Raw genomic sequence first — 24,368 nt, 5'->3', positions numbered from 1 at the left:
CCTTTAAAAAGGGGGCCACTGCCCTCTCCTCTCTCCCTCTTCACTTCCTGCTCTGCTGGCGACTAGACTCCCTTCCTGGTTGCGCAGAGGGCTGTTGTCTGGGATGGTGATCTGTAAGTTTTTTCCCCTTTAAATAAATACCACCCTGTTAATCATAATTCCAAATTGGTGTGGCATTGTTTGTGACTTACGCCTTCACCTAGTCATTTTTCTATATAGCTGGACAATATTTTTGCTTGTCATGAATATGGAATCTGTTAAAAGTGTTCAAGCCTAGCACGTCAGCACAAAGGGAGACAATGCATAAACTAAGGGAGAGACTACACTGAATAAAGCAGTATTTATGAAAACAGACGTCAAGCTGACGCCTCCGGTCCAGTAACATGTAATGAACACTTACACTGTCTCAGTTTCCAGGGCCAGCAAAAATGTGTTGAGTAAATAAATGCATGGATATTGTGTCCAGAGGAACAGAGGTGGGAAAGGCATTAAACTACACACTCTCTCTATTTGTATAATTTAAGAAATGTTCAACATTTGTGACAGATGCTTCTAAATAGAAACATTGATGAGGTACGCTGTAGTGCTCCTGAGAGTGTGTGTGCCTCATGCCATCCTCAGGCAAGTCTGGGGCTCAGCATGCAGTGTTAGCTTATAGCTCTGGAGCACAAGAAGGCAGCCTGGTCCAGTCCCAGCATTTCAGCCATGTTCCAGTTTTCCTCAGAGCACAATTCTCAGCGTTTTCTTTCTACTGTGTCACCTTTCCCTGCCCTCTCTTTGCTAACCGGTTTGCTGTGTGTTTTCAGATGCTGAGTACAGTGTTCTCTATGTATGTTGTATACAGCACCCACCACAGTCTGCTAAAGAAAGAAGGCCTGCCTCTTATGAATCAGATTGTGAGCTGGGCCACGTTAGGTAAGTGGCCCCTCGAACCAAATTGGAAAAATTTATCTTCAGTCTCTTAACTTAAAAATGATACCTTTATGTCTTTGTTGAACTGAAAGAAGCAGTTTTGATGAAGGAAAATGTAGCCAGCTATTATTTCTATTTCTTTATGGAATTGACAAAGAAAAGTAGAACTTTGGTGAGCACACATAGATTAATAAGAGTTACTTGATAGAATATTTATGGCTTGATGATTGGACTGTGGACTTATGTACATCTAATAACATCTCCTGAGTGATTCTAAAAGACGTTGTTTTTGAATATTCCATTCTGTATATGCAATGAAAGCAACACACAAAGGACCTCCTACACCAGTATTGTTTAAATTTGGTTTTGTTGTGGAATATCTTGTTTCTCCGTCTTCCACAACTCTGACATATGGTGAAGTCATTCCTTCCTGATCTTGATATACCAGGTGGCACACTACAACTCTAGATGCCTGCTTCTCTGACATTAGACATTATCAATGTCTAGAGCATTTGTTGTCTTTGAACTACGACATAAATGCTGAACAAGTTGCTGAACATTAAGTAATACATTTTATTTCATGAGAAAATAATAAATTATTTATTTGGGAGTTGATATAGTGATTTGATTTGGATAAAGTTGAGAAAATCTGAGTTATTTAACCCATAATATAATTAAAGCAAGGTGTAATTTTAGTTAAGAATGTAATATCTTTGTTTTCTTACAGAAACCCTGGCATTGTATTAAAGATCATACAAAGCCTAAATTGCATGAGTGGTGGTGGGTCTCTTGGGTCTGAAGAGCTGACACAGGACTCTTCTTTTCTTGCAGCCTCCTCGTTGGTTGTGCCATTCCTGAGTTCCACGGCTCTCTTTCAGCGACTCTCCAGCATACTTCTTTCCTTGATGCCAACCTACTTGCTTCTGAGCACAGGGTATAAATTTTTTTCTATTTAAAAAAAGTCTTTTTTTTGGAGAATTTCATGAGTACTATTTATTTCATTATTTCTGTGCCTTACTTTCCCCCTCCAACCCCTCCCATGCCCCCTCTCCTTCTCAAGTTCATGACATCTTCTAAGATTATTATTGTTGCACATATATGTATAAACTTTCCTTAAAATATAATTTCACAGTTGCAAATTTTAAATGCTAAATTGACTTTTCTCCTTTAGTAACTAAGCTTTGGAAATAAGAATCTTTTCTAAATATTGAAGAATAAATTATAAATATTTTATGGTTTTTTATGTGAGTAGGTAAAAGAGGCTCCTAGTTAGTTTCCCAGCCGCTTAACCCCGAAATAATCACACAGAAGTTGTATTAATTAAATCACTGCTTGGCCCATTAGCTCTAGCTTCTTATTGGCTAATGCGTACATCGGAATTTAACCCATCTCCACTACCAGCAGTTTTAGCATGCCTATCTCTGGCAGTGGCTCCATGGCTTCTTCTTGACTCCATCTCTTTCTCCTAGCATTCAGTTTAGTTTTCTCTGCCTAACTAAGTTCTGCCCTGCTATAGGTCCAAAGCAGTTTCTTTATTCATTAATGATAATCACAGCATAAAGAGGGGAAATCACATCAATATCTTGATCTAAAATTTTGTTTTGTTTTTCCTCATAATTTTCATAGTATTGTCTGTTATTTCTTTTTACTTGTAGTAATTGCTGAAATTTTATTTAATTATAGTATTAGGAAATCCTGTTGGATAATGGCAGAATTTTAAATCTGAAAGAGTTTTTTAAGAATGATTTTTATTTTTGTTGGATTTTTTTAAATATATTTTTCCATAGTGGTACAATCTCTATTCTGATAAGTGATTGGAGTATACAGCTAGAAGGGAAACAGAAATTTGTCTGTAACACAAAACAGCATCATTTCTTCTTGTTGTACTTAAGAAAAAAAGTTATTTTGTTTTAAAACCTATTCAAAAGCAGAAAAGCCTAGTTCCCAGCATCACAACTGTCTGTATCTCCAGCTCCACGTGATCTAGTGCCCTCTTCTGGCCTCTGCAGGAACTTGCATGCATGCGCACAGACTGGCAGGAAAACATGCATGCATATAAAAAGAAATCTCTTTAAAAATTACATTTTTTCCTTTTGCTTTTGGTACAAGATCTCACTGTATAGACCAGCCTTCCCTGGAACTCACAGAGCTCTGCCTGACTCTGCATCCAGTGCTTGTATTAAAGGCGTACACAATTAAAACAGAATTGAAATTTTCTTAACAAATAGATCTAAACAAAGAATCTGGTGGGTTGATTTGCCATGAACCCTGAAACACTACTTTAAAATTTAGTGAAGACAGTTTTATAGAATGCACTCAGAGTCCAGCTTTAGCTTGGGAAAGGGTCTTGAAACTGCGTGTTCTAGTCACTCAGATTAGTACAGTTTCTAGGTTTCTTATCAGTTTTGCAAATCATGTAGTTCTTCACTGTTTTGAACAAAATAGAAATTTCTCTGTATAATTCAGTGAATATTCAGCATAAGAGATTCTTAGAATAAATGTAGCTTTATTGTATTATAGAGTAATAGTAATCTTAAATTCTAACAATACATCCTTGATTTAATGAATAAAAAGACTCATTAGTAATCAGCCCTGAATTAATTTTATGCAAATGAAAGCTATTACAATTCTTGAAAATAATTTGTCTGTTAAGTTGTTAAATATTTCCCTTTGAAATTTTGTTTACATTATCCCTTTGCATAGCAAAATATAATACAAATCTAAATGCATTTTCAGCCCATTCCAATCTGCCCAGAGGCCAAACCAGCAGATTGCAATTTAGGGCTCAGTATTTCATTACATTCTCTTAGTCCACGATGACATTTTATTGGTCTTTCCATATTAATTTAGATTTGCTGGATGTATATGAAAAGTTGTCTCAAGAGGTAATGTCTCTTAGGGGACTGTGTCTCTCTGATCTTGTCTGCATTTTAGAAAGGGCCAGAGCTCTGAAGTACAGAGTGATTCGTGATTGTGTATTATTAGAAAGAATAACTTTCATATACAGCTGAATCGGTTTGTCAAAGTCTTGGTGCCGTGGGGCTGTATAGATGATTGGGCACTTAAAAGCTCTGGTTGCTTCTTCAGAGGACCCGGTGTCCGTTCCCAGAATATATATGGTACTAACAACCTTCTGTAAGTGCCCTCCTCTGGCCTGCTTGCATTCTAAACATGCATGTAGTGTATCCATGTTCATGCAAGCAAAATCTTCATACATAGAAAATAAAAATGGACAAATATTTTCAAAGTCATCATCTGCCTTTTCCTAGGGAATGCACCTTCTTGATCTGATTAGTCCAGTTTTTGTCTTTCACATTTCCAGCATCCTGAGCACTGAGCAGTGCAGCTGCTCATGGCTATAAAATAAGAATCGTGTTTTGCAGTTTTAACAGTAAAAACTGGAAAGTTTTTTTTGGGGGGGGGTTGATTTTGTGGGTTAGGAAGTGAAGAGACTTTGAATAATGGAACTGGGTTTATGGCTATGAAACTGGCTATTTCTGTGTTTGAGTGCTTGTGAGTTTAGATAGTTTGTGTATGGTTTTCACAGTGATGTATGAGCTCCATTAAGCATGAACTTTTTTAACAAAACATTCTATTTGTTTTAAGGACAGTGCTATTTTATATCACCAACAAACTACAAGAGATGTCATTTTATCATACCCTTAGTAATGCTATTTTTCCTTCAAGTAAGAATGCTAAATGCAATTTTAATGGGCTATAAATGACGGCTTTGTACTGTTTCTGTCCATTTTGCTAATGATATTTTCTCATGTATACAGTCTATACTCATATCCTAGGACATCCCATATCCTACACACAAGGTGATTGTATGTATTTCTTCAAATCTTGATGTTTCTGCCCCGTCTTCAGTATTTTACCGTCATGGCAGAGTTGAAAGCATTTTGTTTCTTTTGCACGTTCACGTCTGGGAATGGTGTCATAGGGCCTAGAGTGGTGTAGAGTGAAGCAAAGTTACGTATGTCTGTTTGTTGTGTAGCTTCCAATAAAGTTAGTTATTCTTTCAGAACCACTTCATGTGAGCTAGACTTGCATAGTCGCCAGACTCTGTTCATAAAGTAGGAGGAGTCTAAACGTGTTTGTGTGACCAAAGCAGCATGGGAAATGCCGCAGTGGAGCATGTGGGGATCTGGAGGTGGCGCACTTGCCCCAAGCTAGAGCAGAAGCAGTCTCGAAAAGGCTTGGCAGTGTGAAAAAACTTCGATTCATTCATTCTCTCTCTCTCTCTCTCTCTCTCTCTCTCTCTCTCTCTCTCTCTCTCTCTCTCTTCCCTCCCTCCCTCCCATCCACCCTCTTTCTTTCCTTCCTCCTTCCTTCCTTCCTTCCTTCCTTCCTTCCTTCCTTCCTTCCTTCCTTCCTTCCTTCCTTCCTTTCTTGTTTTATGTCTACTGTCTTCCATCTTACAGAGGTACAGGTACATTTGTAATCACTGTCCTGTGGATATGCAAGACCTTCACACCTTTATTGCCCCCTTCTGTAAACTTCTATACAGGAAGACTCATAGTGCATATACATGATTTTTCTTAGAATTAATGTTCTTATATTGTGGCTTATGAATGTTTCTTATATTTTTGACTCATAGCATCAGATGGTCTTCCACTATAGAGTGTTTCTATATACATAGTATGAGAATCTATTTCAGTTTACTCTTCTCAACTCTGTTTTTCTGTTGACAAACATGATAAGTACATTTGGCATCTCATTTTTGTTTTGATTTCCATATTAGTTACTGATATAGTCAAACATATTTTCATGCATTTGTGGACCCTTTTATTTTCTTATTATGGGTTTGTATTCCTGTATCAAACTTACCTTTTAGGAAGCTGGGGATGTTTGTCTTGCCCTGATACATATATTAGTGTTTGTACCTCCTACATTATCTTTTTTTTTTCTTTTATGAATAGCTGTTACCTTCTTTAGGAATGGTTTTAAATATTTCCACTATTTTAAACATGTATCTCAAAATTTAAGTTCAAAACAAGATACTGTTAAAGTTGAAATTTAAATGTATGTCTCTCTACTTTTGTCTGGAGAACTTAAAAGATTTTGAGTATTACTTCAATTATTTTTAATGTTTATTTCATGTATATGACTGTTTTGCTTTTACATATATGTACTGTGTGTGTACCTGGTACCTATAGAGACCAGAAGAGAGTAACAGATCCTTTGGATCTGGTATTACAGACTATGGTAAGCCACGATGTGGAACCAAACCCCTGGGTCTTCTTTAAGAGCAACAATTGCCCTTAACTGCTGAGCCATCTCTCCAGCTGCCATCACAATTATTTTGAGAGTGAGTTCTGGCTTTGATTTTCAGCCTTCTCTGTGAACGCTTCCATCTCTGTGCTCTCACTTCCTGTCTCTTAGGTATGAAGCTCTCTTTCCCTTAGCGTTGTCCTGCTTGATGTTTGTCTGGATACACATGGAACAAGAGACCCTACAACAGCCTGGCGTTTCCTGCAAACAGAAGGTAGCCATCCAAACAACTGTTGCTCTGTTTTAAAACATTCTCTGCGCTATGAGAATGTTACACTGTTATTTTGTCAAAAATTCCTTCTGCCTAGAAATCTAGCACTTTAAAAACTTAGCAAATTTTACTTGTATTGATAATTAAGGTCAACAATTATACATAAAGGAAATTTTCATTTATAACAAAATACAATTGTACAGTTTTGGAAAATTATTAAGAATCAGATTAACAAAATATCAATAGGGCAAGAAACACATCTCATGGATAAAAGTGCTTGATACTTACTTGGCTAGCACACTTAGCGGTCTGAGGTAAGTGGGAGAAGTAGAGAGCCCGTGTCTGCACAGGCATGCTGTGGAGAAGTAGAGAGCCCGTGTCTGCACAGGCATGCTGTGGNAAGTGGGAGAAGTAGAGAGCCCGTGTCTGCACAGGCATGCTGTGGAGAAGTAGAGAGCCCGTGTCTGCACAGGCATGCTGTGGCATGCGCACGGCCTACTTGTCTCCCACCACGTGCTCGCACACCTGCTTCACCTCCAGGTTTCCCTTTGACGGTAAACTCGATCATATGGTGCTCTTTCAGTGCCCATTGCTGTTTCTCTAGCCATCATCGTCCAAGGCGTATTCTGTCATCTTAGTGCTGTTGGCCTCCGACTGTATCTTCCACAGTTTACACACTATGCTGTGCCTAGAACTGGACAAAAGTCAACCACTTTTAAAAGGGTTGTCCTCTTGAGGAGTTAGAAGGTTATGTGATGTCGCTCACCTGTTATAGAAGTAAGGTGACTCTGAGACATTGCTGACGCACTGCTCAGTTTACTGAGGTTGGATGAAGAAAGACTGAGCGCTTCTGTGCTCCTCCGCCCTTACCCAGCTCCAGCTGCCTCCCAAGAGGTGTTGTTCATTCGGAATCACTTCACAGTACAGAAGCAGTTGTACTGGTGTGGATGTGTGAAAACCAGTGTGGATGGATCAGTGTAAAGAGTGAAGAATTACCCTCGGCAGTATTTCAGGAGAGGGAATCACTGCATGGCTCTCAAACCCTACTTTTAACAGAAAGCAAGGCCGTTTGTGTTTAGAAAAGAAGATCGCAGCACCCAGTACTTGCTCTTTATTTATATCGAGTATGGCAACGGGGAGACTTCTCCTTTCAACTCTCTTTTGGCTTCTTTTCCGGGATTGGGGACCTAAATAAGAGTGTCTCTACAGTATTTAATGGTGTGACTTTCCCTTTTATCAAAGGCAGAAGTATTTTGTTTTTATAAGGGAAAATAATAATTTATCTGCAAATAGAATTAGCAGGACAAGTAAGAGAATAAATGTTTACTTTGTGAAATATTTTTGATGTTATATAACTGACCTAAGAAGACAAGAAAACTAATAACTGAGGTCTCTGAATAGCAGTTTGAAGGTGGAAAGGAGACCAGCTCTTACTTCAATGACATGATGACACTACAGTCCACCTAATGTTTTTAACATGTTTCCTTCCAGTGAGTTCTATTAAGATGTCATTAAACTATTTCACTGTTGTGGGGTTTTTTTCTATTTGTTTTTTATGTAAGCACAGTATAAATTATTAGCCATTGTTAATTTGTCTGTAAGTTTGTAAGCTAAATACTATTGTTTATTAATGTATTTCTTCCTGCCTCTCAGCTTGGCAGCATTCAGTTCACCTGTAACACTGATATAGCTCAACTTCGACTGCTCGATCTGGATGACATCCGCAGGGCCTTTTTCCTTGTATCCTTTGTTGGGACCTGTAACATCTGCCAACCCCATTTTAATAGAGGAAGATGCTGTAGAAGGTGTTTTTTTTTTTTTTCTTACATAATAGTGGTATTTTTATTAGAGGCCAGTTAACTCTCAGTTTTCTCACACACATAGTTCTCATCATCATTTGGAGAGGACAGATGGCAGGCTTTTAGGTCAGGGGTGGACAGAGTGCTTGCTTAGCATGCACCAAGCCCTGGGTTCAACCCCTAGGAGGGCAAACAAGCAAATACTTTTTTAGCTATAGAAAAATGATGTTGCAAATGTGTGTGTTCCTACCATTCAGTCTTAGCAGTTTATCACAGTTTATTCAGTCTCTTAGATTTTATCACATATGCATATACTCCTTCAGAATAAAATGTTAAAAACTAAAGCAGAATTCTTTCAACTCTCAACTCCTGTTTAGTTTCTCCTGCCCAGAGGAAACCATTATGAGTTTGTATCTTGTGTGCTTTACCTGAGGCTTGTTAGGTCAACTCCCGTCTCACTGATAGGCTTTGGATCCAATCAGAGGTGATCCCATGGAATTACTGAGCGTCACACATTTGAAAGATGGCACAATGAAGCCTCTCTCAGTTAAGGAAGACCAACTGGCCAGTTGCAAGAAATTTATAGGGAGTTATTCCTTTAAAAAGTTAGCAAAATTTTCAGCTTTTTTGAGGTAAAATTAATAAAACCAATAAACGTGGAAGGTGCATTGTTTGATGCTTCACCTTACATAGCAAAATGATCACACAAAATAATTGACATCCTCATCTCTCCGCTGCCATTTGTATTTCTTCCTCTTGCCTTTCCTTCCCCTTCACATTTTTCTTCCCATCCTCCCTCTTTCCCTCCTGCCTTCCCTCCCTCTTCTTGTGAGAATAATTAAGATCTTCTGTCCTAGCAGGCTTTAACACAATACAGTTTCTGTATTACCATACTGAACCTTAGCTGTCCAACCTTACTTGTCATAGATAATTGAAAGTTTTGTTCTGTGATCAGATCTTTTTGGCCCCTCTTCCTAGTCCTTCTCACTACCAGTCTGCTGTTTTAATGCTGTATGTTTTATTTTCTCCATTTTTTTCAAATCACTGTTCTCCTTTTCTTCCTTTGCCTGATCTTGAACCATAGTTTTCCCAGTCTCGCTCTGCAGCCTGCTTCCCATGTCTAATGAGTGAGAGCTTTTCCCCTAGTACTGTCAGACACCTCTGGCATCCACTTTTCTAACTCTGACCTCTCCTGACCTTGAGAGCCCTCTGTCCGTCATTTTCCTGGAAATCAGCAGCATCCAGACTAGGCTCCCAAAAAGCCAGTAATGCAGTAGAATCAAAATCTGGTGTCACTATCATTGGCTTCTCAGTTCGCCCTCATTGTCAGCCACATTCAGAGAGTCCGGTTTGATCACATGCTCGTTCAGTCCCAGTCCAGCTGCCCTTGGTCCCATTAGGACGTCCACCCCACCCCGGGATGGCACCCACTCACTGATCTGGATGGTTCTCCTCAGCACAGGGACAGGGACTCCTGGAGGTCCAAGGACCCCCACAGACAAAAGGGCAACTGGAGGGAGTGGAGGGTTGTGTAGAACAAAGAAGCTCCTGCTGCAGGAGCTGAAGGTGCCCTGCACTCCCTTCCCCTCTGGGTGGGTAGCCTCAGTGCAGGAGCAGGAACTATTCCTGTGCCAAGGACCTCACAGACAGGATGTGTGGAACAAAGAAGATCCTGCAGCAGGAGTTGAAGGGGCCCTGTGCTCCTTTCCTGGACTGTCCGCCCCGCCCCGGGGGTGGCACCCGCTCACCGGTCTAGATGGTTGTCCTCAGCACAGGGATAGGGACTCCTGGAGGTCCAAGGACCCCACAGACAAAAGCGAAATCTTTCATTTGTAAAACAAGATTAGTCACTACATGCAAGATTCTCTTGACAAACAAGAATAAATAGTTTGGAAAGAAAGAAATGTTATGAATTCTGGCTTATTTATACATTTCCTTAACTGTGTATAGGTTTTCTTTTTAGTGACTGCATTTTTTGGAACTGGAAATATAGCTTCTATTAATAGGTAAATTTTTACATTTATTTAGTTTGTGTGTGTGTGTGTGTGTGTGTGTGTGTGTGTGTGTGTGTATGCGCGCACCCCCTTGGGCCAAAAGAGTATCAGATATTCTGGAACTGGAGTGACAGGCTGTTGTGAGCCACCCGATGATTTGGGTACTTTAGAAAAGTAACAACTGCTGAACCATCTGTCTGGTCATTTTACCTTGTTTTTATATTCAATAATATAGTATATTGGAGTATAATATGATAATAATGGAGATTAGCATATAGATCTATTTTGTTTATTCTAGTGTGACTCAGTTTTAGTAAGAGGCAACTTCAGAGAACTACTGAGCATTTTTTTAAAAGAATATTCTTTTAAAGTTAAAGTATGAATTCTAAAATCTTCTTTTTCCTTTATCATTGTCTAGCTTTGACCTTGCCTCTGTGTATTGCTTTCTGACTGTGTTTAGTCCTTTCATGATGGGAGCTCTCATGATGTGGAAGGTTGGTTTTCTGATTTTATTACTTTCATTAAATGGTTTAAAGATTTTGATATTAAGGTTGTGCATCATGTTGCATTAAGATTGTAAAGTCACTGTAACAGAGTTTGAGGCCACCCTGGACCCCTTCTTCCAGATAGCATTGATCTCTGCTTTATTCTTAAGACTATTTGACTATAAAAGAATAAGGATTCTGTTAGCTCAAGAAAATTGTATCAGAATTAAAGACTGTAGGAGAACTATGATCAAAACTGTGTCTTGAGGGTGAGGAAGCTTCCTGACTCCATGGTTTCCAACCACAGGGCAGCCACTGTGTTATCATTTTTCCCATGTTCCTAGAATTGATCAGTCCTTTTAACAAATGTCCCATTGAGTATTCTGTTTATTTAGTGTGTCAGGTACTAACTGAGTGCTAACAGTATGAAAGTAATTACATGTTCAGGTTTCTAGAGATAAAGATTCTGGTAGAATATTAGTTGCTTTTCTGTTGCTTTAATAAAATACCCTGATAAAAAGCAAGTTAGGGAAGAAAGGCTTTGTTGAGGCTTACAGTTCCAGAGGGGATTTGGTTCATCATGACAAAGATGGCATAGAAGCAGAAACATGAATCCAGTCTTGCGGTTAGGAAGCAGAGAGATAGCCGGGCGGTGGTGGCGCACACCTTTAATCCCAGCAGAGGCAGGCGGATCTCTGTGAGTTCGAGGCCAGCCTGGTCTACAGGAGCTAGTTCCAGGACAGGACAGGAACCAAAAGCTACGGAGAAACCCTGTCTCGAAAAATGNAAAAAAAAAAAAAAAAAAAAAAAAGAAAAAGAAAAAGAAAAAAGGAAAAGAAAAAAGAAAAGAAAAGGAAGCAAAGAGATCACATTTCATCTGCACACAGGAATCAGGGAGAACAGGAAGTGGGAGCCAGACTATAAGTTCTCAGAGCCTGCTCTCAGAGTTGTACTTATTTCTATAGGACTTGACCACCTAAAGGTTCATAACCTTCCAAATAGTGCTGCCCGCTGGGACAAAATACTCAAATACATGGGTCTGTGGGGGGCATTTCTCATTCAAACCATCATAGTTGTTATACTTACCTGTTTACTAAACTTCTCTTCTGTAGCACTTGGTACATCTTATGTAGATAGTATATATCTCTTTAAATATTCAGATACAGGAATAATAGCTGTTGACGGTGTATATTCTCTTGGTTGGAGCTTTTATATTAGAAATGTAATTTGAGAAATGATAAGAAGTCCCAGTCTCTATTCTCTATTGACTTGTTTTAAAATATATTAGGGTTTCCTTAATTATCGTCTACATTTTTAGTGAATTTTTGTTTAGTCTGTGGACTATGATACTAATTAAACATAAAAATCAAATTACATTAGTAGATCTTTAATTTCTGTCATAATTCAGTAAGCTGTAGCAACATAACGCGCTTGACAACTGGTGTTGGCTGATGAGTGCTGTGGTGAACACCCTCCTGAACTCTGTTGTGTTCATATGTCCTTTGGAGAAGAGTCTTCTAAGTCTTGAACATCATTTCTTTACCATATATCACCCCCCAGCTTATGAAATACAGACTGTCTTTTGAGAGATATGGGAAGAGGAGGAGATACATATGATTGCATTTCATTGTCTGCCTGTATGAAGTTCTCAAAGAATGAAAAAAGTTTAAAACTTGGTTATTGTTAATTAATACTCCACACATAATAATATTGGGGGTTACATATCAGATATCCTGCATGTCAGATATTTCATTATGATTTACAGCAGTAGCAAAATTACAGTTATGAAGTAGCAATGAAATACTTTTATGGTTGGAGTTCCCACACCATAAGGAACTGTATTAAAGGGTTGCAGTGTCAGGAAGGCTAAGAAGGTCTAGATGATGAACTTTCAATTACTATAAACTCTTATGTTTTCTGTATATGTTTTCAAATGTACTACACTGAGTATAAGTTTATAATCGTAAGTAGAGTAACGTTTTAAACTCAAAAGAGCAGTAATAAAATAGATGAGTCGTGTTCACATGCTGTAGTCATCTCGTGATAAGCAGGTCCACTGCTCTGTGCATCACATCAGCAGGCTGCACAGCTGACTAGCTTTAGGCACACACTGTCACGTGCTCTTGGAAGCACGAGCATTGTCAGGAATCCGTAGAATATGTCAAGTAGGGCAAAATTGTAGAAGATTTTAATTTGGAATTCACAGTAATGTTTGCTGTTATTCTTGGTGTATTATTGTTGGTCTTTAAATTATTGTTCACTGTCCCATGTGACAGTTTCACGCTTTATCTCTGTTTTCTCTCAACTGGTATATATAAATTATTTGAGAGATTGAAAGTCGTTCTGTAAGCAGTAGTATTTGCATGAAACGTGTTTCAGGGACTTGTTACCAATGACATCATTTGTTGTTCTTGGAAACAGATTTTAATTCCCTTTGTTCTTGTGATGTGTGCTTTTGAAGCAGTTCAGATAACTACCCAGCTGTCATCAAAGGGGTAAGAAAAATGCTTAACAAGTCCTGGGTTCTCCATTGTTTATAAATAAAGAGGTGTCCGCGCTGAGAGATGGCTCAGAGGTTAAGAGCACTACCTGCTCTTCCAAAGGTCCTGAGTTCAATTCCCAGCAACCACATGGTGGCTCACAACCATCTGTAATGAGATCTGGTGCCCTCTTCTGGCCTGCAGGCATACACGCAGACAGAATACTGTATACTTAATAAATAAATATTTAAATAATTAATTAATTAATTATGTGTCATGTGATTGCTATTAAAAGTGTGTGACACAAATTGTTTATTTTAAAATTTAGAAGTTTTCTATTTTTAGATTTCAGTTGTCATTAGAGGAAATTGACTAATTAGGGCCTCTAGCAGACAAATACACTTTCTCTGCAGTAAAACATTAGAATCTTACTCAAGCTACTGAAGATTCTCTCTAGAAAAACATAAATTTTAAGTGCTGTAATTAATTATTTGTTTGTTAAAGGTATAATGGTTTTTACAAAAAATGAAGGGCTACTGTTGCAATTTCTTTTGGCTTATTTCTTAAAAACATATTAAACACATTTGTTAACATTATTTTATTTTATATGGGTTCACATTAACTTTACTGTATATCAATAATTTGCAAAAATACACATTGAGAAATGTGTGAGAAGGATTCTGAGTTTAGAGGTATTTCTCAAGCAGTTAGTCTTCAGCATTCAAGATTGTGAAAGAGAAGTTGTTAACCAAGTATTTACTTTTTTAACCCTTAAAATTACCTCATCAGCACAGAGAGTCTCTGAAAAGACTTATAAATAGCACTTTTATAAGTGAATCAAGCTGGCACAGTCCATACTAAAACGATGAATAGCATTAACATAAATTTGCATGTTTCCTTGATGAGCCTAAGGTAGAACTCAGTTTAGCTTTCTAGTATGTATACATCATAATTCTTTTCAAGATTTCCTTCTACTGTTTAGCAATAGTGGAAATCTTATTTCTAGTTCAAAAGAAAATAATCTTTCCGGATATTTACATGAGTTTAATAGTGAAGACATGTGCTCCTTATCAGCAATAAAGCCTGTTGAGTAACATAGCATGTGCTTTCCTGCATCTCTGCTAGCAGACAAATTTTCAGGAGGAATTTTAATTAAGCTTTGTATACGAACAGTGGGCAGTGAGATAAAAACAGAAATCTGACTGATGTGTGTGACTATATACATGTATTTGTGTGCCTGTGTGTGGTAATTCTGTCTCGAGTCTAATGCAATGAAGTCCCAAGAGGCAGAGGTAGCAATATCAAAGGCTTAAGAACACAAAACAAAACAAAAATTTCTCTTTTGACCCTTAAGCCATGGAAAGACTTGACATTTTTTCCCCTGTGTCAGAGCTCCTTGTGTTTAATATGCCATCCATTCAACTCAGTGATTCCATTTTCCTGTTGACAGGTAGATTTGAATCTCTCTCTCTCTCTCTCTCTCTCTCTCTCTCTCTCTCTCTCTCTCTCTCTCTCTCTCTCTCTCTCTCCTAACCCATCATGGAAGTCAGGCTACACCTTTCCTCCTTGTTTATTTGCTCCTTAGCTCTTGTTCATGTCTTGCCCTCCTGTCTCTGTCTTCACAGAGGCATTTTGTTTCTGTTGTTAAAATCTTAGAGTTTTTAAGTCTGGGGCATAAAGAGGACTTTGTTTACATTCTGGTTGTTTCTTATACCCACACCGCCAAGACTTAAGTTGAATGTAGCAGACCAAGGTGAAGGTTCTACCTGCATATTTTCTTACCCACTTCATAAACTATGTATTAGATAAAGTAAGGTAGAAAAGCCGTATTAACACTATTCTATTTTATATGACTTAAAACAAACTTTTCCGGTTGTCATTTATGTGTCTTGTCCCTCAGTCTCCGTAACTGAACTCATCATAAAACCTTGTACATTTTGGGTAGTGGTCTCGCTTTTATCTTCCTCAGTTACCTGAGGACACTGTTCACAGTTGGGTTCTAACGAATTTGAAAAGTGTGCCTATTACATTATGTGTATTTTTCCTTTATTTTTCAGCCTTTTCCTCGTTGTTCTTGTCATATCAGACATCATGGCTTTGGTAAGGCACTTCCATAGATCATTATGTCAGCTCATGAAACCAAGTTTGTTTCTGTTTAACTGGAGAAATGTGAATGCATTTCTGTACATGAAATCTATATACTGAGTCTTAAGTCATGGCAGTTTGCACAGATGTATTACTTTTTGTATTGCTAATGAAACTTTTTAAGCTGTCAAATTCTTTTCTTGTTACTTGATTTATTTAGACTGTTATTTTATACTTGCTCTTTCAGGCTGTTCTCTTCCTTTGTGTTTGAAATGAGCCTTTCGTAGATTAACAGAAGAAGTCAGCTTCAGATTCACTCATTTAAATACTGACTTCTGGTTCTCCAAGGTTAAAAAAGAGAAAACAGGAGTGAAGAAAGGAAAAATGAAATACAGCTTTATCAACTGGGGAATGTTATCAGTTAATAGCTATAACCAGTGGATTCTAAGAACTTTTAGATAATCTCATATATCGTTCCTATACCCACAGTTAGGTTTGATAATTCTCTAGAAGCCGTCACTGAACTCGATGAATCCTATTATATTCTCAGTTCTGGTTTGTGACAGCGAGATCATACAAATAAGTCACCCAAAGGAATTTCTGTTTGAGTGGAATGGAGAGTTCTCCTGCTTCCTTCCAGTGGAGTGAGAGTAGCCTTATCCCTCAGCACAGAGTGTGACAATACACACGGAACATCGCCAGCTCTCCTTTCCTTTTTAGTAGGTATTGGTCAACATGGCGCACATGACTGATCATTAATCCCCAGTTCTTTCAAGAGGAGAGACCATACCATGTGGCCCAAATTTCCCCTCATAAATCATATTATTAGACTGGTAACCAATGCCACTGGCAAAATGCTTCATTAGTCATTCCAAGGCCTACAAACCACATCCTAGTAGCTGAGAGCCATGCCTCTTTTAAGGTATGATTCATACCTGACTGTATATCTGCTAAGTAATTTCTCAAATCTGATTGCTGCCTCCTTGATCTAGATGAGAGCATTTTTGTGTTTTGTTCAAATAAATATTTATTATCTTTCTCAAATTGATCACACATGATGATAGAACAAAATCAACACTCACAAAATGACAGATAGGCAAGAATAGATGAGAATTAAATGATTCTGGTTGAGTTTGTGTGAAGAATCAGGTCACTTGGTTTAAGTCACCAAACTGTTTCTGACCCAGGTTTTGTGACTGGCTTAATTTTATATCTCTCCTTCCTTGTTTTTCTTAAACCAGCATCACTTTGAACCTATGAACTTGATCTGGGTAGGCCCTTGGTGTTTAGTAGATTATTCCTTTTGTCCAAAAACAACTTCCTCATTGCCTTTCAGATTATGTCTTTATCTGATTCTTGCTTTTCACTTAGATTTCACCTTCCTCTGTTCTGTATCTCTCTGTGCACACACACAAGCATTTACACACCTAATAATTTGAATCATCATGAGATGATGTGTCTTGTGAGCAGATTACTTTTAGACCCTTTCAGTGACTATTATTAATTCATAGTAGATAGCATCACTAAATGTTTGTTTACCAGATGTTGTGATTTCAGTTGAATCTTGGGCATTTTTAATATTTTTATTAGAGTTGGGTGGTTTTATTTCTTATTATTCACAAACATCATTTTGTATTCATTTATTGAGTTCCATTTGTGGCATTTGGGCTATTGCTTATTTTAATACAGGCAGAAATAGCAGTTAAGGGTATATTCTTGTGGATTCTGGGTAGAAAATGATGTGCCAAATACTCATCCCTAAAACAACTTTGTTTATAGATTGAAATTAAATAGTCTTTGTTTTTAATGGAGTAATATTGTATTATCTTTTACAGCATTTTTTCTTCTTGGTCAAGGATTCTGGCAGCTGGCTTGATATTGGAACCAGGTATTGTATATAGTCTCACTATATGGGTGCCAGTATGACTTCAGACAACTACAGGAAGTAGCATAGATTTTGAGGCTCTGAGATGAGACACCTTGGCAGGTATTTTCATGGGGTGCTGTGGGAGAGAAGGAAGGATGTTTAATCTGGAGAGAACTGGGCAGCAGAAAGATATGACAGACCCATGAATCTGTATTCTCAAAGTAGCTCTCAAATGTCCTCATGTGCTCTTATAACCTCACAATCACTTAGACTGCACTGTAAACTTTATGTATTGGTTGAGATTTCATGTCATCACTATCTACCTTGTAGAAGCTCTAAGGGGACCCTATAACACACGGTCATTTAAAGCATAATCTGAGCAAGTTTCCTCTCTTTCCAGTGATCTGTTCAAGTTCTTCTTCCTGAGAAGAAGAAAGCAAAGTTGATCCTCTCACCTTTCTCCCCCCAAAATGGATTCTGAGACAGAATATGCTTTTCTAAACCATTGTGTTTCATTTAGTTAATATTTAGTCGCGCTTTGAGCTTCTGGGAATTTGTGGTTTTATGTAAGACAGTGCATTAGACATTTCTCTCAAAGCTCCCGGCTTGTATCTGCTCCAGATACATTGGATGCCCTCAGACCTGGGATCTGATGTGAATCTACATAGTCATCTGGGCCTAATGGCAGCTTCTAATGCATATGTGAGCAACACTAATTGAACTTAGTGGGTCATGAAAAGAAAGGCAATTTGAATTTAGGAGAGAGAGATGGGGAGAAGAGAAGATTAGAAGGAGGGAAATGTGGGTATATATGAATCATATTTCATTGTATACAAATATGGAAGGATAAAAAAAAGCCTGGCATAGTAACATATGTCTGTAATCCCAACAGTGGGGAGGCAGAACATGAAGATTCCTGGGACTTGCTGTACAGCTAATCTTATGGAATCCATATATTCTAGGTTCTGTGTGAGACTCTGTCTGAAAAAGTACAGCAGAGAACAATAGAGAAAGACATTCAGAACCAGCCTCTGACCTCTGCACATACTCTTATATATATACACATATACCCACATGTACATGAACATGTGCACATGCATACCACATACACAGAGACAGTCACCAGGAGGGTAGATAACAGCTCTTTGACATGGCCACTAAATTTCTAGGTATTTATCTAAGAGAAGGAAAAATGTACACAGAATGATTGATTTATATAGGAATTTTTATAGCAACTTCATTCATACCAAACTCTGTTTGTGAGCACATGAATGGATAAATAGATCCTGCTGCATCTGAACAGTAGACAGCTACTTGCCGTGAGTACAAATGAATGACAGCCTTATAGACAGTTCTTAGAACTGCAGTGAGTAAAAGTAACAAGATAGGTAGGGATATACAGTGTGTTGTTTTCACCTATATAAAATTCCAATTTATAGTTTCAGAAAGCTAATCAATAGTTGTGGAGCTCAGAGGAATGTGGGGTCGCACGGAAGAGCAAGTGGGAGCTTCTGTGGGGATGGACATCATCCAGATGTCTTGACAAGGGTGATGGTCACCTGGGTGTGCCGTTTGTTAAAACTCAGCTCACTGGGCACTTAAAATTGTTGTATTCTTTTACATGGAACTCTACCTCAACTCAACTGATAAAGACAACAGAGCTAAGCTGTCTGGCATGGAGATGACCATGGTATAATATTAACTTCAATCTCATTGGTGCTCAAGAAACAAGCATGACGATGCTAATTCATGCTAGGGATCTCACTGCCTTCTAGAAGATCTACAGGGAGAACTGGAGCTGCTTTTAGAAGTGAGAAAGAAGGAATGAGATCTTTGCTGTCCACTGGGCTTTCTCTTGTTCTGCTTCCTGCTACTCCATTTCCTGCTGGAAATGAAACAGAGAGTGCTTAGCTGGCAATGGTCAGGAAGCAGGGATCTGTGTTTGCACCACTCTTTGAAGCTTGATTAGAAAGGGAAGAGGACATAGGTGCAGCATTTGCACAGGGATACCTTCACACCTCTATGTTAGGAGATTGTATTTTTGTTTCATATAGTAAGGGATGTGAGCAATACTATAGTTTGAAGGAGTGAACATCCCTGAGTTGATCCAATTGGATCATCCCATTAGAGGAAGTTTCTGAAGGCAGTTTGAGGATTCCAAGTGGTGCACAGAGTTATACCCATAACTCTATAGGGTTGTGCATTGCAACTCATACCCCATCTACCCAAAGGTGGTCATTTGGAATGTGGATCCTCAAAGGCAGAATAATGACTGTTCAGAAACCAGGAGTCTAGCACAGACCAAGTTAAAAACAACAAAACACTCACTCTTGAGTAGAAAGTCCAGGACATCAGTCAGAGGATTGCACTGAGTCACACTTCATCAAAATAGACTATACTCGTATTATGCTCTGTTATTTGCACTATCTCCCTAAAGGTTATTTCAGGCACTTTTCATCCTAACACAGAGAAGTATTACCTTACCTAGCAGATGTATTTGCTTTCTCCAGCTGACACTGCCACTCTGGGAAAGTTTCAGTTAGTTCATGTTACAGGGCCCATAAGTAGTTGAGCTTAGTGGTAGCCTTTCACTGGTTGAGACTGGATTTCTCACTGCCTTCTCTCTGAATTAGAGAATTTTCCAGAGGGTGTGTTGTATAACAAGATAAACCTTTTTTTTACAAAACCAAAGTAAACAAAAATCGGACTTTGAGTAGCTGTGGTGGCCGACCCAGCTACTGAAGACCCCGTGATGTGAGGGTGTGGGTCTGGCACCAGTTTCCCCAAACCTGGGGGGGTGGAAGGAGCCTGCAGATGCTAGCTCCATGTTAGGACACTTGTCGCGTGTACAAAGCTTGCTTCACGCCCCAGGGCTCTTTGGGAAAAGGGGCTTTGTGCCTAATGCTGTTTGTAATTTACAGAAGGATCATTGACTGTGAGGTTTTGAATTATGTAAATTAGGGGTGTGGACAGGAGAGAACAGCCTATCTGGATCATGCAGTGATGCTTGTTTTAGTCTGGAGGAACCTCTGTACTGATGTCCTTAATGACCATATTAAATTATATTTCAATTAACAGTATATAGAGAAGCCTTTTCCCTCATATCCTTTATTTATTTATTTATCTATTTATTTATGTCGTCTCAATGAAAAGTGGCTAGGAGAGAATCTCAGTGCCGTTTTGATTGGCATCTCCCTAATGGCCAGTGTTGCTGAGCAGTTACCACACATTGTTCTTTTGAGCTGGCATTGCAGTTCACTTGCCTATTTGCTGATTGCATTACTTGTTCTTTTGGTATTGATTGCTGATTTCTTTCTGTGTTCTGGATATTAATACTCTACTGGCAGAAAAGGTAGTGAGAATTTTCTCCCACTCTGTAGGCTTTCTCTTTATTCTCTTCTTTCCTATGCTTTGCAGAAGCTTTTGAATTTGCTGCAAGCCTATTTGTTGATTTTTGCATAATATTTCCTGAGCTCTGCAGTCCTATTTAGGAGTCCTTCTCTCTGCCTAAAGCCAGCATTTTCTGTTGATAATGTCAGAGTTCCAGGTCTTGCATTAAAGTCTTTGATCCATTTGGAGTTAACTTTTGTCCAGAATAAGAGAGAGATTTAGCTTAAGTTTTCTGCATAAGGATATCTAGTTCCATTTGTTTAAAGACTGTCAGTCAAAACACGGTCCAGTGGAGTCTGAGAGGGAACTGAGTGCTTTTGAGAAAACTCCAAGAGAACAAGACAACATTCTTGTAACCTTAGTTTCTATAAAAACAGAATCTAGCCAAGTGGTGGTGGCACATGCCTTAATCCCAGCACTCAGGAGGCAGAGGCAGGCAGATCTCTGGTAGTTTAAGGCTGTCCTGGTTAGGACAGCAAGAGCTGTTACATGTTACACAGAGAGATACTATCTGGGCGGGGAAGGGGACAACACAGAATTGTTCTTGGAATATATTTTCTTTTTATTATTTTTTATTTTTATTGACCTCTACATTTTTCTCTCCTCCCCTCCCTACCTTTTTCCTCCCTTTCAACCCTCTCCCAAGGTCCCCATGCTCCCAATTTACTCAGGAGATCTTGTCTTTTTCTACTTCCCATGTAGATTAGATCTATGTATGTCTCTCTTAGGGTACTCATTGTTGTCTAGGTTCTCTGGGATTGTGATTTGTGAACTGGTTTTCTTTGCTTTATGTTTAAAAAACACTTATGAGTGAGTACATGTGATAACTGTCTTTCTGTGTCTGAGTTACCTCACTCAAAATGATGTTTTCTAGCTCCATCCATTTTCCTGCAAAATTCAAGGTATCATTTTTTCTGCTGTGTAGTACTCCATTGTGTAAATGTACCACATCTTCCTTATTCATTCTTCGGCAGAGGGGCATTCAGGTTGTTTCCAGGTTTTGGCTATGACAACCAATGCTGCTTATGAACATAGTTGAGCACATGTCCTTGTGACACAATTGAGCATCCTTTAGATATATACCCAAAAGTGGTATTACTGGGTCTTGAGGAAGGTTGTTTCCTAATTTTCTGAGAAATCGCCACACTGACATCCAAAGGGGCTGTACCAGCTTGCATTCCCACCAGCACTGCAGGAGTGTTCCCTTTTGCCCACAACCTCTCCAGCATAAGTTGTCATCAGTGATTTGATCTTGGCTGTTTTTACAAGTGTAAGATGGAATCTCAGAGTTGTTTTGATTTGCATTTCTCTGATGACTAAGGATGTTGAGCATTTCCTTAAGTGTCTTTCAGTGATATTTTAGATTCCACTGTTGAGAGTTCTCTGTTTAGATCTCTACTCCATTTTTTAATTGGATTATGTGTTGTTTTGATGAGCAATTTCTTGAATTCTTTGTATATTTTGGAGATCAGACCTCTGTCTGATGTGGGGTTGGTGAAGATCTTTTCCCATTCTGTAGGCTGTCGTTTTGTCTTGTTGACCGTGTCCTTTGCTTTACAGCTTCAAGAGGTCCCATTTATTAGTTGTTTCTCTCAGTGTCTGTGCTGCGGGAGTTATATTTAGGAAGTGGTCTCTTGTGTCAATGTGTTCAAGTGTTCTTCCCACTTTCTCTTCTATAAGGTTTAATATAATTTTAACACATTAAGTAGTGATTTGTCTCATGACATTTTCATAGTGTACATTTTGATCATATTCACACCCCCATTGTCCTCTCTTAGCCCCTTCCATTCCCACCTAAGATAGAATATATTTAAAGTTATGATCCAAATACATTTGGAGTTAGGTGAACAAACTCAGAATCAATTTGATTGAGCTGAAATTGGTTCTCCCTGATAATGGTGTTCATTTGATTTTTTTTCTTATTCACACTGTTGTTTTACCACATTAAAATGCAAATGACAACTTAAGTATTTATCAGAAGGAAAACTCATAGTCCTGTTCAATCACCTTTGACTATCCAAAAATTTGATCATCATAAAATAATCTCCACTCTTAGAGTGACTATCAAATCATATTCAAACGATTCACAACATTTCTTGCCCTAGTATCTCTAAAATATGTGACCAGTTTTTGTTGCTCATCGCCTTCATGGAAAAGAATGCAATCAAGCTTTTATCCTTCATTTGGTGGGTTGAAAAGACTGTAAGGCAAATCCTGGATGCTGTTCTACCACATACACTTCTGCCTCCGCACTGCACACACACACACACACACACACACACACACACACACACACACACCTGCACAATAGCTGATTTCAATGACAGCATTGTGGTAGAGAGAGACTGGAAATGGCTAAAATCATTTGAAGTTGATGTTTACAGTTGTTTTAATACTGCTAATGCCTAGAAGATGGGACTTGATTGACTCGGAATATTCCTGCCAGTTGCCTGATGGTGCAGTTGTGTGGACAATGAGCTTCACCTCTTCTTCCTGCCAATGGTGTTAGCTTGAGTAAGCAGCAAGTCTGCCATTCCAGGCCATAGGAAGGCTAGTGATCCATGGAATGAATCAATTTTATAGATCGGCTTTTCATTAGACTACAAGATGGAACACTTAACTGTTTACATTTTTCATAAGAGATCCTGTTTAATTTGATATTTTGAACTAAAAATCTGATAGCAGATTTTAACAAAATACAATATGGTGACATGAACTCCCCTTTTGTTCTCATTCCCTCATCTTATAACTGTGCTCTTTCCTTTTATTGTAGGATAATTTGTTTTAAGTTAAATGACTGCTATAAATAATTTAAATTATCAAATTTTTAGAGTTCTGCAACTGATCAGGATATAGTTTCTTTAAACATTTGCATCACTGTAACATCCCCTTGAGGCTGCTGATGCAGTCCTCTCTCTTCCCATAAACATTCCCAGACAATGATAGTCTGCTTCTGTCTTCATGGGTTTATATTAGGTCTAGATGTTTCTATAAGCAGAACAATGAAATGTTGTTATCTCTGAATTCTTCCACTTTGTTTATTTTTGCATTCTTTTATACTGTTACCTACCAATACTTTGTTCTTTTCTTTGCTGAAGAGTATTCCACTATACTAACATGCCATGTTTTGTTGTCTTTCATAGAACATCCTTGTTATAAGAACATCATAGTCCTCATAGGTTTTTGTTTTGTTTTGTTTTGTTCTTAATATACTTGTCTCCCAATCTATTTGCCTGGTTGCCTTTAGAACTAGGTCAAGTTGAGCTTCCTCAGATTCTATCCTTAAGGTCCAATGCTGGGCAATTTGTACTTCCTCCCTTACTCAGCTTGTCACTGACAACAAAGGAGAGACCCTGGCCTGGGCAGCATACATTTTACAGCAGGAAGAAGTTGTATCCAATATATCTAGCGTACTGGGTTTAAGGGTTTCAATTTTGTAAACAGATACAGGTTTTTAAATGTTCTGTAAGGATGCAGAAACCGTGTGTATTTGAGGATGTCCACATTAACTGTCAGCCTTTAAGTTCTATGGCTAATGCCTGGAAGTTATAAGAACAAATAATGTATCAGAAACTTATCACAAAAAGCACCAGAAGCATTAGAAAGTTTCCTACCGTTTTATGACTCGGTGAAAAATGCTGTTCAAAATGATGTCATACATTCCTTTAGTCTTAATATGCAAATACATCCAGGGCTTTTTAAAGTAAATGTAGTAGAGAGTGAGTTTAGAGAAAAGAGGGTTGGTAGCATATATGGCCAGATGGTACTGAGGAATTAGGAATTTATCCCAAATTCAAGGGAAAATGGTGAACTACTGGGTAATTTGATTTTTTCCAAGTTTTTGACTCACTAACCACACAATAGAGGATAT

General features: G+C 38.4%; 1 protein-coding gene across 1 annotated transcript in view; it reads left to right on the top strand.

Annotated features, from left to right (window-relative positions):
• Positions 1-24,368, top strand: part of Pign (phosphatidylinositol glycan anchor biosynthesis class N) — a 102,753-nt gene that overhangs the window by 61,357 nt on the left and 17,028 nt on the right. Inside the window, exons 22-30 of the mRNA XM_050119773.1 lie at positions 807-915; positions 1,744-1,846; positions 6,298-6,400; positions 8,051-8,137; positions 10,147-10,202; positions 10,609-10,684; positions 13,097-13,170; positions 15,213-15,255; positions 17,076-17,128. Of these exons, the coding sequence (XP_049975730.1) occupies positions 807-915; positions 1,744-1,846; positions 6,298-6,400; positions 8,051-8,137; positions 10,147-10,202; positions 10,609-10,684; positions 13,097-13,170; positions 15,213-15,255; positions 17,076-17,128 (704 nt within the window). The remainder of the gene's footprint in view (positions 1-806; positions 916-1,743; positions 1,847-6,297; positions 6,401-8,050; positions 8,138-10,146; positions 10,203-10,608; positions 10,685-13,096; positions 13,171-15,212; positions 15,256-17,075; positions 17,129-24,368) is intronic.

The sequence above is a fragment of the Alexandromys fortis genome, unplaced genomic scaffold (genome assembly GCF_014885135.2).
Source record: "Alexandromys fortis isolate MF-2015 unplaced genomic scaffold, M_Fortis_MF-2015_v1.1 scaffold_96, whole genome shotgun sequence".
NCBI lineage: Eukaryota > Metazoa > Chordata > Mammalia > Rodentia > Cricetidae > Alexandromys > Alexandromys fortis.
This window is presented reverse-complemented; position numbering and strand designations above follow the sequence as displayed.